Raw genomic sequence first — 14964 nt, forward strand, 5'->3', positions numbered from 1 at the left:
TAATGCCATCGTGGACCAGAATCATGATGGCCTCCTGGATTGTCAACAGTACAGACTGAACAGTTCAACAGTCGTGTAAAACAGGAAGTAATCCGCAATGTAGGTGGGAAGGGCCAGATTACATGAACATAACGTACAAAAATACTAGTAACCACATGACAACCTTCTTTTCACAGCCTCAGAATATCTAACAATAATATATATGTTATAATATCTACATGAAGCTCTGTGAGCCAAGAGATAAATTACCTCATCATAAATTTGTTTTACAATCACCAAAGATATTATCTTGCAGCAGTCGTCCTGAAAAGCTGCAAAGAATCTTCTGGGCTGATTTGCAGTTCTCGTATAAGGGCTGATAAACCTGTTTGACAACGAGTCGTCTGACTGCTCCGATTCTTCTGTGGTCAGAAGATTATGAATCCTTGGATGACCTGAAACTAAAAAAAAAAAAAAAAAAAAAAAACAGCAGCCTCAAGGGCTCAAAAAAAAAAAACGTTTGAAGCTTCCAGTTTCAACAGCAACTCCAAAAACGCCCTCAAGTCGTAATGATGCGAGTCTGGACCGATGAATGAATGAGGCCAACATCTTCAATAGACATGACATTAAGTGCCATCATAAATGATTACAAAAAAGGACAGACAGCAGCATTTGAGTTCCTTGTAAATTGATGAATGAATGATTCAAGCGATCGATACGAACAGACTAAGAACTACGCAGGTTAAGATTTAGAGCAGGTAAAGAAATTAATAGCACTGTTAATTTGACAAAGACTCAACAATTCCGGTGTAAAACACACTGAACCAAAGTCAAGGGCAGTATAGTTGCTGAGTTTAACAGTGGAGAATGTCTTAAGCGGCAAAGTTAGTGTCAGTGGCAGTTTGGTCATTGGCTTACTGTGAGCCATCAAGCACTGCAGTCAGAGTCACAGTCACAACAGTGGTTATCTTCCAACTCAGATTTCATTAATAAAAAATTTAAAAAAAAAGGGTTGAGATTGTTATAAACACTAAATCAAACCTAAATTATTAAAAAAAAAAAGATCAAATTGAATTTGAATGACAATGGCAAGGACGCTCTGCTTTGTTCCCCAACCTAACAGTTGAGTTGTGGATTGTTAAGGTCCATGAAGGGTTCAAAGTAAACAGCATCTTTCTTTGAAGCTCTTCTTGTTCTTTTTGTTTTTTCCTTTTCCGTTTTTGTCTTTGTTTTCTGACATTTTCTTGCCTCGTACTTCACGCATCAGGTCAAAGAATACCTGGGGAGAAGAACAAAAAAAATTAAATCAATTAACAGTTGCAGTAAAAAAAAAAAAAGAAAAAAAAAAAAAAAAAAAAAAAAAAATATATATATATATATATATATATATATATATATATATATATATATATATATTCTAAATTTGAAAAGACATCAATTTATAGTAATGCGCGTGTGTTGACACACCTTGTCGACGTTGGCCCTGGTTTTGGCTGACGTCTCCACATACTGGACTCCCCACTCCTCGGCCTTCCCTCGAGCCTCCTCCACAGATACCTGCCGACGCTCCTCCAGGTCCGACTTGTTCCCGACCACAAGGAGAGGGATCTTGTCCTCTTCCGCCTTCACCCGCAAGATCTGCTCCCTGCCAGCCAAGCATAGATTATGTAAATCACTGTGATCAAATCTAACTTAATCTATCTAACGAGGGATGTTCCAAACAGCTAATTTCCCTGACGTTTAAATGGAAGTTAATGGTAGTTAACTAGTCTGAAAGTAAGAAAACAGACAGGACAGTCCACATTGAGCACCACAGTATTGGGGGTAACGAGTTACAAAGTAACGGATTACAGTAACGTAATTACTTTTATAGGTAACGAAGTAAAGCAATGCATTACACTCAAAATATTGGTAACTACACTACTTTACTAGACCTCAGTAACGCGCGTTCCTACGTTACTCAAGACATTTTTACCAGTCCGAAAAGTTCTCTTTTAGCGGCGCGCGAGTCACACGACACTTCCTGCATGAACAACCTATCACAGAACTCCATCTGAGTGACGTAGCTGCTGGTGCGTAGAAGGAGGGAAGCGGGGAATGGATGAGACGGAGACGGACTGGGAGGTTCTCTCCAGGTTCCCTAGGATTTAGGATATTGCAAAGCAATACAACACTCAATACCATCAAGTGCACCTGTCTGTAATGACGTGGAGCTTCTAATGAGGACAAGACACGTCTGGTATGAACGGACTCCCTTTACTGGTGAACTGCAGTATTACAACTGATAAAGCGATTGAGAACGCACTCTTGCACCAGACATGTATATATTTTCCACACGTAACATCAACATTAGTTAGCGTCAACAAGCACGTATCATTGTACTTTATGCCTTCAAAGTAAAAGCACTTCCTGTATACATGCTCTTCACAATAAGAGTAAATCATGTAATAAAACAAGTTACAACACTGTGGAAAGGCTTTCAGCCTGGGCAGTATTGTTCTGACCCCAAGGAGGAACAGGCTGTCGGATAAAAGATTCAAGAGACTTTTACTCATGCGATACAATCGCTATTTTGAAGAATAGAGAAAAATTATACACTTCATAGGATATAGTGCACTTTCTGTTTATTTAGGCAAAGATGAAGTGGATTTTCTGTTTATTTAATTGCATTTCTGTTTCTATTTTATGGGAAAAAGTGCCATTCATTTTTCTATTTTTCTTAAACCACTACAATGATTCCTATAACAAGCTGGTTTTGTTCTTAAACATTTGGTTTAGTGGGGTCTCATGTTTCCAAAAGCCTGTTTTCAATGTGTTATGCTGTTTGACCTGAATGTCCCCACCATACACAGCCTCTTGTATCCTGTTGTTTGTGGATTTTAAAGTGAAGCATATTTCTTTGGTCAGACAGTGTGAACAGGGTTAATGTTTGTTCAAGTTAATGGCTGAGTTTTATATGCCATTTTGTTTAACATGTTTACAATACATGTGGAAAGGGATGTCCTTTATTGAACATTGAAAATAAAGTGATGAAAAGTAAAGTAACTAGTAGTTAAGTTACTTTTCAAATGCAGTAACTAGTAAAGTAATCTAGTTACAATTTTCAGAAGTAACTAGTAACTTGTAACTAGTTACTTTTCTGAGTAACTACCCCAACACTGTTGAGCACAATATAATCTACGAGGTTAAACAGAGGAGGTGTAAAAAAATCAGGAGATCAGATCAAAGCTCAGTAACAGCTATGTAAATTTGTTATGTAAATTTGAACATTAATAAATAATACATTTAACCAACTAGTATTTCTGGGAAAATCCACTAGTTGGCTCATCGCGCACATCCCTGTAAATAAAAGTTTTACAGACGTCCCAATAAACTGAACCTTTTTTTATAACTGGTTTTCAAGATCAGTATGGGTGCCATTCATGGTATTTTGTAATGTATTATTCATTATTTTATTTAGAGTATGCCTGTTGTAAAAAAAAACCTCCTTTAAAGAGCTTCAAAGCGTTTCCTAACGTACAGCATTGAACGGGTCAAAGAATGATTCCCACACAGATATTTTGACATTATTTTTCGGTCCCATACAAAGACAGATATAGGCGGGATACAGTACCTGAACTCCACAGTGGCCGAGAAGGACTCCTGCTCTGTGATGGAGAAAACCAGCAGGAAGCCCTCGCCGCTGCGAAAATAGTTGTCCCTAATGGCAGCGTAGTCCTCCTGGCCGGCCGTGTCCAGAATGTCGATCTGGACCTCCTCCCCGTCCAGAACCACCTTCTTCCTGTAGCTGTCTGCCTTGGTGGGCTCGTAGTCCTCCACAAACTGGAGACGAAAAGATACATTTCTTTGGAGATTTTGAAGTGCAAAACATGGAACAACTTGTTTTTTTTTGTGTTCTTTTTTACAAGAATCCCTGTTAACCTTCTAGTGGTGTTGTAGCACCTCCATGGTGTTGTTTCCTATTATCACGTCCTTACCATGTAACATGATGATAGCAACTTCACTGTTTTCTAAACCATTGTTTGCATCGAACACTTCTTGCAATTGTTTCAGCGTTCTATTGGCGAGCCACTGAAAGGATTTTAGGCTGTTATAGTAAGTGCCGACACAGGCAAAAAGGCGTTATTTGTCTAGATTACGACACGGGATCAAAACATTTTAAAAAAGTGAACTGGTTAAAAGTGGCCAGTGCTTTTTGTTGAAGCCCATACTTCCTTATCTCACGAATAGCAGTTTATAAGCGTGTGCTGACTCACCTCATCGTACATGAACTGCAGGGTGAGGGCCGACTTCCCCACGCCTCCACTTCCCACCATGATCACCTTGTGCAGTGCCAGGGAGCTCTGGTTTTTACTTTTACCGGTAGCCATCACTGGATTCTTCTTTGTGTATCTTTCACACACTCACACACATACGCACACACACCCACGCATACACTTCCTCTGCAACCAGACACTGGGACAAAACCTGTGAATTACATAAGTGGAAACATATCAATATGCAGAGAAAATAACCTCCATAAGTGCGAGGACAGATGACAGTTACTTAACAGCTTTCACTACGACAGTAACTTGCTGTGCCAAGGTGCTCGGCTTTGCTCCAGCAAATCTTGAATCCTAACCCCCACCCTTCCCAATAAAGTGCCAAATTGCCTAATCATGAATGCTAGAACTTTATAAAGTTCGCCATCAAAAGGTCGTTTTAGCTGATCGGAAGTAATGAAGCTATCATTCTCCACTGCAAGACGGCATTTAGGAATGCATTAAAATAGGGCATCATGTGCTAACCTCGTTAAAAAAGAAGGGGGATGTCATTGGCCATCTATCTGCACTATATGGGCCCTGCCCTTAGAAGGTGAAAGCTCAGAGTAAATTGCTTTCACCTGACTTCCATATCTTCTATCTCTGTCAGACACAACTTCCAACATGGTGCGACGTTGTAAATGCCTGGCTGCCATGTACAGCCTTAAGATGGACAGGAAATGATTGTACCAAGAGTGTCACATGTGCACAGAAGACAAGTCAAAACAAGTGATCAGTGTGTCATTAGTAGCATCTATAGAGTTCAAAAGGGGTTTTGCAGGCCAACCACGGAAGTTAGCATTGGCGCTGGTTCTCTCAATAAAACGCCACCGGGATTTGTCCCATTGGCTTTTGGTTCACTGCAGAAAATAAACTCTGTGGCAAACACAAGTTTCTGATACTTAAACATTTTGTTCTGCAAAATAATCATCACAAGTAGAAACTTTTATTATAATTGAACTGTGTATGCAATCAGCAGAAATAAAAAGCTAATGTCAGGCTATAAACGAACTATACCACTGTCACATGAGCGTCCAAAACAAAGCAGTAATGGCGGACTAGTCAGCATTATGGCGTTCTGAAGTCTCGTTTAGCCACTCGCAGGTAACCAGCATTTTTAAGAGACTCAAAAGCTTCAAATTCACAAGAGGGGAATCTACTGATCTATTTTATTTAGTCGAATAAAACGTTAAAATCTCTGCAGCTTGTGTTAACCACAGACCTCATTTCAGGCTTGTAACCAAAAAGCCATTAAAAAAGCACATTCACTTTGATGTGAGGGAACCAGAAGTGCAAAACATGTCAACTAATTTCCAGGTTTTAGGACTCGGAACAATCAACACTCTATTGGCAGTGTTGATAGGTTTACTCCAGTTGTGGGAATTAGACCTGTGATCTTACTGCAAAGATATTAACAATAGTTATATCGATACATTACCATAAACAATGGTTGGATATCATCAAAAACGTCAATACTGAGCATCCCTAGTTTGACTGGGATGGTACACTGCAGGAGAACATTCATTAGCACAGCCACTGATGGAAGGTTTAATGATCATTTAGTCCTTCAAAAACAGGTTCTGGCATTTTGCCTTTCATTGTAATGGTCAATAGTTGTGTATAAATAATAGATCTGACGAAAGTTACATTTTAGGCCAGTGAGACTCCCAAAATGTTTCTGGAAGATCCACCAAACAGCCAATATCCTGTTTTATTTATGATGCAGCAGAAGTCTAGGGCAATCACTTCCTGTGGACTAGCCTACTGACTTACTTCTACTGCCTTCTGTCCGATCAATATGACATCCAGCTTTCAGTTAACCCTCTGCTGTATGCAATGTCATGTGCAGACAGAAACAAACATTTTACAGTATCTTTCAGCAGACATAATCCATTAATCTGCCAAATAAATCCACAAAATTGTCAAATGCACACAGTGTGAAATATAGCATGTGGTGGGTGAGCTAACTTGCTAGCTAACAAGTTACCAAATGGGGAAAGTTACTTTGAAAATTTTAACCGACAATATGGACTGTGTGCCATCTTGGGCTAGAATGAACAACAGATTTCTAAAAGACATGTTTTACAATAAAGAAGGACTGGAGATAGATTAATAGGACAAAATATGCGGTGCAGCATACTTTTTTTTTTATACAGGTAAGACATTCTGTGCAAGCAAGTATTTTGAGCTCTGACATGCAGTGTAGTGGAAGAGTGTGCTACTGAATGCAATGCATGGTTACAATTACCAAAAACATGCCATATAAAGATCTTTTGTGTGCACAATTCCTAAGCTTAATTTGACTTGGAAAGTTGACAGCAGTGTTCTAATGGTTTGCAACCCTTTTGAGCACACACGGTTGTTTTCTGGGCTCCACCCTTGACAATCCTGCTGGATAGGTCAACAGTAAGCAACCAGTAATCAAACACCCAGCTCACAACCAACTATGAAGCGTCAAATACACAGCTGAGCAGCTGGCGATAATGTCAACAGATGTCATATTATATAAATACAAATTAACATCTTGAGCTGAACACAACAGAGCAAGGGTACACTTTGACTTGGTATCCTGAGAAACTGTCTGCCAGATGACTCAATACTGTTGCATCACAGGCACCAAACTTTTTCTTTACAATCTTTCACCAAATAATTTGATCTATCTGGAAAAGAAGAAAAAAACTACTTTCTCTCTAGATGTCACACTAATGGCAGCACAGAACTGATTCATAGCATTATTTACAATCTGCTTCTGCCTAAGACTGAACATTTCACCTCAGCTAATAGAGCGACAAGCGTGTGCACTGAGAGAGTTAACCAGACAAAGCAGAGAGGAAAAAACATTACTGCTGACAGCAGAGAAGAAGAAAAAACTCGTACTTCAAACTCTGGTGGGCGTTTTTGTGTTTGCACATTAAGGCTTTTGTTGTAAAAGTAGAGATAATGTCAAAACATCACAGAAGCCCATGAAACAATCTTAAAGTCCTGTAAGCATTGCAAACTCCTGATGTATGTAGATTAACAATTTCTACATAAATGGGCAATTGCACAGATGAGCTTTTGCTGCAACATTTCCTTGCGTTGTCCAAAGGCAGAGGGGAACATGTCGTGTCTTGCATCAAATTAAACTACACTTAACGTATGCCGGCCATAGTGCTGTGATGACTGGATACTGAGGATGGGGCACCACTGACCTGTGCTCTTCCTGTCTTTGTTATCAGTAACAAGACCAGTGAAAGCGCTCATAGGAAGGATATGCACAAACACAATAACACACCTTGTGAAAGAACATATGCCAAACTCAGCACTTATGCATAGGGGGTTACCATCTAAATTATTCACTTGTAACCCACTTCTCTGTGCGCATGCACACAGATATGAATCCAAAAGGCTAAACCTAGTCCTACGTGGGGAAAAATATATGTTTGCACAAGGTACCGCTTGGTGTAACTTTTCCAAAGAAAGTTCAGACCTTAGGGCAAGGGTTCCACCATATTTGCACCAGCTGCAGTTCACCACAAGTAGCTTGCCACGTTCTAATGAAAATAACTAATTAATATTTAGGCCTGACCCACATATGGAACTGGAGTGTGCTTGGTGCTAGTCCTCTTTAAGGGGGTGTGGAGTTATGGAGAGGGAGAGAAACAGTCTAAGAGACCACTCTGGTTGCTATGCTCCTGAAATATAGATGGCACCAGTGTAGTGTGGGCTATAGGAATTCATTAGGAGTCCCTTCGGAGATTGGGCCAGTGTTCCCTTCCTGCTCATCGTCACACTTTAGCATGAATGCTCCAATATTATCCATGACTCACACAGATACTAATAAAAGATTACAGCAAGCAGATAGAGCCAAAAACTCATGTTGATGCTCATAAGCCTTGCAAGTAGTCCATTTACTTTGGATAGAAAATTATCTTCAATTACCTCCTATATGCTTTAAATGATTAGGCTCACATCCATAACAAACATTGCTATCAATGAATTGTCATATTCTAAAGAAATTAAAATGGTGACTGGCATTTGAACATATTCCCTTTATTTATTTTTAGTAAGGTGGAGCTCTCTTTCTTCACGTTTGATATGTCAATAAACTCTCTATCACATGTGCAGAAGTTAAGGGTTTAACTGGTGCAGTAAAACAAAACAAGTGATGGTCAAATTCCACATCTTGTACCGTGATACAGAGATTCCACTCTGTGCCAAGTAGAATAAGTGAAATGATGTGTGTGTTTATAAATTCAAGACATCTGAGCCAACGTTGCACAGAACCTGATGACCCTCTCTCTGCATTCCTGAGGACACAGGGGTGAGGGGATTTCCTCTCAACTGATGGAGAAAGCAGGGGCTTTTCTGGCACAGCAACAACCCACCAGATTCTACGCATCTGAGAAGGAGATTAGCTCAGTGTAGCCGTGTCTCTCCTCGTCAGTGGGTCAACTGAGTCAACCAAAACAATCTGGCCTCGGGTGGTTGAATTGAAACACTGATTTTGCACAGATGCAATGGGAGTATCCAACAGACGTGACCGGATATTATGTCATTTGAGGGGAGACGATTCTGTCATAAGTCCACTCAAAAACATTTTCCAACACTACTAACAGATCCCCCTTCATAGTTCAGCTGCCAGACATTTACACAACTGCCTCCCTAACGCTCCAGCTGCAAAGCTCTTTCTACCGCTCCTCGACTGAAAGAGTTCTTCATTTGTACTCCAGCAAATGTGGGAGTTTTTAGTTTAGTCTATTATATTTTTTTTTAAAAATACAAAAAACTAATAGATAAATAATATCACAGAACATGAAGAGGCAGAAAGCCCACTGGACTTATTTGAAGCCTCCTGAATAATAATAAAATGTCAGAATAGTATAGAGAACATAAAATGAATATGCATAAGATATGACTATGTAATATTATCGACAATGTATTTTTTACAAGATATGATATATAATAAAAAAATCAATAGGGCGAACTGGGCCCTTTGCTTCTGGACAGCTACCTATCTGAACTAGTCGTAACCAGGGCTCGCTGTGGATAAAACCATATAACCTAAAGACAAGTCACCTCAGTCATGAGGTTGGTGTAAGAATGGGCCTTCTGTAAACACACAGCGACTTAAGATCCTATGCTTTGTTTATTGCAGAGCAACCAATGGTTCACAATTAAACTCAAAATCACAGATATGTTTTATACCGATGCAGCAGTTGTCTTGGCCACTGCCAGTGGAGATGAGGAAACGACTTGGCTAACCTAAAAAGACGGTATACAGCAGCAAAGCGGAAACTCTCAGAAACCACCCACAATGCATACTAACGACCCTTGACCAGAGGAGTGCACAGAGGAGCCTTTGATGAAACTGGGCAGTGGGGAACTAAATCCTCTCTGTGGTTCAATCCTTCCTACTTCAGCAACACAAAGTGAACTTTAAAATTCAGCTCCAGGCGAAAAAACGTTTCCCCTTTTTTTAAATTCACATGGGAACCATCATCAAGGTGCAAATGAAGTGCAGTCATCACTGATCCCATTCAGCTTTCAGAACTATGACTAAGGCAAAATACCACAGTGCTGTGGAACTGTACAGTGCAAATGCATCCACGATGACATTGTAATGCAAAAGCTTTTTTTGGGGTGGAGGGGGTTTAGCATTTAAGACACAACAGATATCCTCTCTAACCTCTCCAACCTCTCCGCAGCTGACCCTGGTGATCCTATCCTACCTCATGTCTTTCTAATTAAGCATTCCACTGGATTGGACAGATATCCTCTCTAACCTCTCCGCAGCTGACCCTGGTGATCCTATACTACCTCATGTCTTTACAATTAAGCATTCCACTGAATTGGTTCAGGGTAGTTTTTTTTTTTTTTACTTAAATAAACAAGAGGGGACAACATGTATCTCCTCTGTACATGTGGAGGAAAAATGTTCTTTGCTGTATTTTGTCAGATGCTGGGATTGTTGTCGGTATCCCAAGTTTACGACAACTCCCTGCACTCTGCAATGGTCAAAAATTCCTTAGGCATGATTCATAGAAATTAGCTGACATTCAGACAAAAATATATAAACCTCCCTGCTGACAGAAAGCAGACACTTGATGGCAGCTAGGTATGCATCTACATCACTATCTCCTGCACATAATCACTCACTTTTCTAAGTCCAGTAAAAAAAAAAGCCTTACACCAGTAGTTAAGCCCTTTCACTCCACTTCCAATGCAAACACCATTAGCAGATGCTTTTTCTGAGTCCTGTGCTATAACACGCCAAGAGCCCAGGTCATTCAGGGAACCTCATCAGTAAAGGAAAACCTGATCAGAAAAGCAGATGGACCTCTTTGATATGAGCCAAATAAAGTGGATCCAAAATGAGGGAAAAGAGGTCTTGCACAAACCGCTTGTCAATTGTGACAAGTTGCAGTAACAGGAAGGAACCTGAGGGATTACCATTAACAAAAACATTTAAGTGAAAAAGAGAATATGTGGAGCTACAGGGATAAACATCCTGACAGTGAAAAAGGATGAATGCAGGGCTGGCTCTGCGGCATTCACAAGACCTTTTCTTAACCTCTGATGTTATTTGCTTTCAATGGGTCTACAACTATGGAGAAATCTATTATCTATTTTTCGCAGATTTACAATCACAATCCAGCTGTGTTGTTTTTGCATTAAGCAGCTAGAATGTTGGTCAAAACCGATCAATGCACTGACCTCTTTCATTAATTTCACTGAGTTTTCAGTCCCTGTATTTTCAGTTCCAGCATTTTCTAAAACAATTAATTATGCAGTGGTGGGTGAAAAAACAACACTCAACAGTTATAAATGATAATTATCAGTCATCAAAAGTACCAAAACAAAACCATCCACAACTGGTGCGCACTACCACTCGGCAGAACAATTCCTGAATTGGTTTTCCTGGCCATGATTGTAACTTATAGAATCAGCATTGTGCTCATGGGTTGTTCAAAAGGAGAAGTTGACTGTATGTCATTCCAGGCGTGTTAACTGTGATATTCAATGCCACTGACTTCTACAAACTCAAACTGGCTAGAAAAGATGAGATATATTTCACTGACCTAGGCATTTTGGCACAACACTCTTCACAGCAATGACCTTTCACTTAAGAATCAGTGATGCCACTCAAACTGTCATTATCCTCCAAGGCTTCTGACCTTTTCGACCTATGGGATTGAGCACGGTTTGTATGTTTTGGAGAGCAAACTCACAGTAGACATCAGCGAATGGTTGTTTGCTGTGTGTGAGAGCCGCAGGCCATGTTTAGGCCGTGACCTCCATGTATGTCGCAGTGAGTAAATCAAACAACTTGTAGCGTGTCAAGGATGCAGTAGTACCACTCACTCAGCTCTCTTTGGCTATTGAAGGTGAAGACTGCGTTTCAATATTTACCTTGAACTCCACCACAAGACGTGCTATGATTAATTTGGATTGATCAATTCGGCTGATATTCAAAGCCCCAAGAGGATCAGTGGTTTCAACATTGAATCCTACAATACTTATAATACAATATGATAAGTAATCCGGATACATATAAGACACCTTTACTGTGAATTATATTATATTATATTATATTATATTATATACATGCAGCAAGAGTTTTCCTTGTGCCACATTCATCAAAGCTAATGTCTCAGTTCTGTGAGATCTGTCAATGACAAACTGACTTAGGTTATGGATAATATTGCCTAAGGGGTGTAACATATAGTCCTCTGATTAAAGCAAACACGCATTGACCAAGTGATCGATAATGCTTTCACTGCACGTATTGAATAAATAACTGGACAAATCTGGAGCGGAGCACATCCCTCCCTACCTACTGCATCTCTGAACCACAAAATCTTGTATTTATTCAGCAAAGAGGACAAAAAAGAAGAGACGATAAAACCGCCTGTTAAAGGTTTTTCTTTGGTTATTAAACTAGGCCTTAATGACCCTTGAGACACATGAATCTGGATGATGAATTACAATTGTCATTTCCCCCTGATACCAAAAAGGACTATTATTAATGAGATGGAGCAACAGTATATTGCTTTGGCAACACTATCCTATCCTAAATCCTAAATCCCCTCAACCTGTCTGCAAACAAAACAAAGTGTGATAAGAGTTGACAACGTTAGATACATCCATCTGCAAAATGTAGCATCAGTAAACACAACAGTCACTGCTCAACACCAAAATCACGTGGGTCATCCAGCACCCATGTACTGCATGTATACACATATATATTACAGATAAGACAGAACAAAAGATAATGAACAAATGTCATTAAAGTCATCGAGGAGATCACGTGTGACAAAACCTGCATTAGACCCCATAGCATTATCAAATACATACCAAAGCTGTGGTGGAAAACTACTCTGGCACACCGCATTTGCTGACAGTTGTGAATAACGTTAACTGAAGAAAACATGAGCCGTCCCGCTTGGGTGTGTCATGATCTAAGGAGGGAGGTGACTTTTCAGTAAATACCCGTTGGCGTAACGTTAATTATTGACGGGAATATACTTTCAACAGCTTGCTAATTGTATCTAGAGCTCTTCCTGCATAGTATTAACTCCACTAAACACCCCTCAACAACACCTGTCTGTCAAACAGGTATGCTAAGGTGACTTAGCAGCAGGAGTTTACAACAGCTTTATAAGCTAACGCGAGCAGCAGTAGCTGACAACACAAAAACTGACACAAACATGGACTTCGGCAATGAGACGATCGTTTTTACGACCGTGGCACTGGCAACGTAAAAAAAAAAAACACACACACACACGCTCTTTTCACTCATTCACAAATAAAGAAAATTGCCAAAGCAAACGTTGTCCACATACAGCTGAACTAAACACAGTGACTAACGCTAGCTAACCCTAAAGATAATTTACCAGCGATTATTAGCGTGATGTTGTACCCGTTAACAGAGGCATACATGACACACAACCTACAACATTAAAGCGGACAAACTTGTTAACAGCTAGCTTAAGTTAAACACGATTAGGACTGTGTATTGAACGCATCGCTATGTTAAACGGTCACCTCTAACGTCAGGTCCATTGGTCGCCTTGCTTTAAAACAGGTGTGGTACTTTGTGACCGTGGAAAGAAACACACATGTATATTCCACTGCATTTATATGTTATGACGGCTTACCAAAGCAGGAGTTTGTATTTCTGCCCTTCGGTTAATGTTATCTTGATGACTGCATTAATAGAGCATGTCGGGGCATTGGTTTCTCCAAAAGCTAGCCGCTCCTGCAACAAAAGCCCCACCTTCCGGATGTGAAAACTACGGACGACCGGATGTGACGTCATCGTCGCCTCTCGTCAAAGCCTGTCGTGGTTTGTTTCGATTTTCGCCAAAGCAATTAATGTGTTATTTAGCGTGTCACAATTGACCCGTCCAATGCAACAAATTAATTAATTATTAAATAATTTAATTGTAATAGCCAGAAATCCACATACAGGAACAGCTGTGTGGCACCATATGTGTTTGTTATAGCTCTTAAATGCTCTTTAATTTATTACAAATATCTGTAATGTGCCATGGTGCCAATTTCAAATGCCCTATTTTGTCCCTTCGTTCGTTAAATGATACAAATGTACGCAATGTTCATATTTGAGGTGGAACCAGTACATTTTTGCAAAAGAAAATATATATAGACAATTTTGATCAAAATCGTTGCAGATTATAGATTTTGGAATATAAATGAATGGAAATCAATGAATGCATAGAATGGTACATTACACAGCCAAGTATCACAGATTGCAAAAATGGTTAATTGTGATGTACAAGTGACTAAATACAAAACCACTTGTATGACTTTTACACAATACAATTATATCCTTATCATCAAAACTAAGAAGCCAAAGTCCTAAAATAAAATGTATGCTCAAAATGTAGCTTAGTGAAGCTCAGTCTACAATGATTAACACAGGCAATGCAATCTGTTTTGTTGCATTGCACTAATAGTGTCCTCCAGGACCATAATAATAAGTGAGTAAAGTAAATGGATGGATGGTTATGGTGCAACTGGGGTCTTTTATAGGTCTTATTTATAGAGGTGATTAAAAGCTCATCACTACACTCTCCCAAAAGATTTAATAAGCACAGATTCGGAGCCATTGGCCTCAAACATGAAACATATTTTTTTTAAAGGTATGCACTTTTTATTTGGCTTCTTTCTTAATTCCAGCAGGGGATTAGAGTACATACCATATGTTTCAGGTCTCAACCCTCTAAGTATACAGATGAAGGGTCACTTTATACTAAAGGTTTTTCTGAAATATATATTCTTGGACGCAGACAAACAGTAGCCACACTCATGACACAATTAATTGTATCGATACATGTTAGACTTCACTTAATGAGAGATTTCTGAGAATTAGAATACAATCTGCTAATTATGATAATTTTCTATTATTATAAATAATCATACTATTCCATGCCTCGATAGTAAAGGGAACACTTTACTATTTAATATTGTAGGGCTATTTACTGCACCATTTATATTCACTGTACCCTTCTGACCTTAATGATAAGTTTGAGCTTACATGTACGAGTTTTCATACTTTATTCATGGCCTTGGTACACATTTATGCTTATTGATATATTGGAGACCAGGTTGAGTAATGAAATGCACTAAAGAGCTTGAGGCACTAGGTTGGTCTCTATGGCGCTCTATTTTTTGTTTTTGT

General features: G+C 39.4%; 1 protein-coding gene across 1 annotated transcript; it reads right to left on the bottom strand.

Annotated features, from left to right (window-relative positions):
• Positions 1 to 443: 443 nt before the first annotated feature.
• LOC306747583 (ras-related protein Ral-B) lies at positions 444 to 13499 on the bottom strand. Its single transcript, XM_079230647.1, has 5 exons — positions 13421 to 13499; positions 4236 to 4446; positions 3593 to 3801; positions 1447 to 1624; positions 444 to 1258 (listed from the first exon to the last, which is right to left on the bottom strand). Exons 2-5 carry the CDS (start codon positions 4347 to 4349, stop codon positions 1136 to 1138), a joined length of 624 nt encoding a protein of 207 aa, XP_079086773.1. The 5' UTR covers positions 4350 to 4446; positions 13421 to 13499; the 3' UTR covers positions 444 to 1135.
• Between the last annotated feature and the right edge of the window lie 1465 nt (positions 13500 to 14964).

The sequence above is a fragment of the Taurulus bubalis genome, assembly GCF_910589615.1.
Source record: "Taurulus bubalis genome assembly, chromosome: 15".
Classification (NCBI taxonomy): domain Eukaryota; kingdom Metazoa; phylum Chordata; class Actinopteri; order Perciformes; family Cottidae; genus Taurulus; species Taurulus bubalis.

Excerpts from the sequence above, each read along its gene's own strand:
- LOC306747583 (XM_079230647.1), bottom strand. The coding sequence starts at position 4,349 with ATGGCTACCGGTAAAAGTAAAAACCAGAGCTCCCTGGCACTGCACAAG. Across the intron at positions 1,625-3,592 it reads TCGGCCACTGTGGAGTTCAG|GGAGCAGATCTTGCGGGTGA; the intron begins GTACTGTATCCC and ends CTTGGCTGGCAG. Across the intron at positions 1,259-1,446 it reads CCAGGGCCAACGTCGACAAG|GTATTCTTTGACCTGATGCG; the intron begins GTGTGTCAACAC and ends TCTTCTCCCCAG.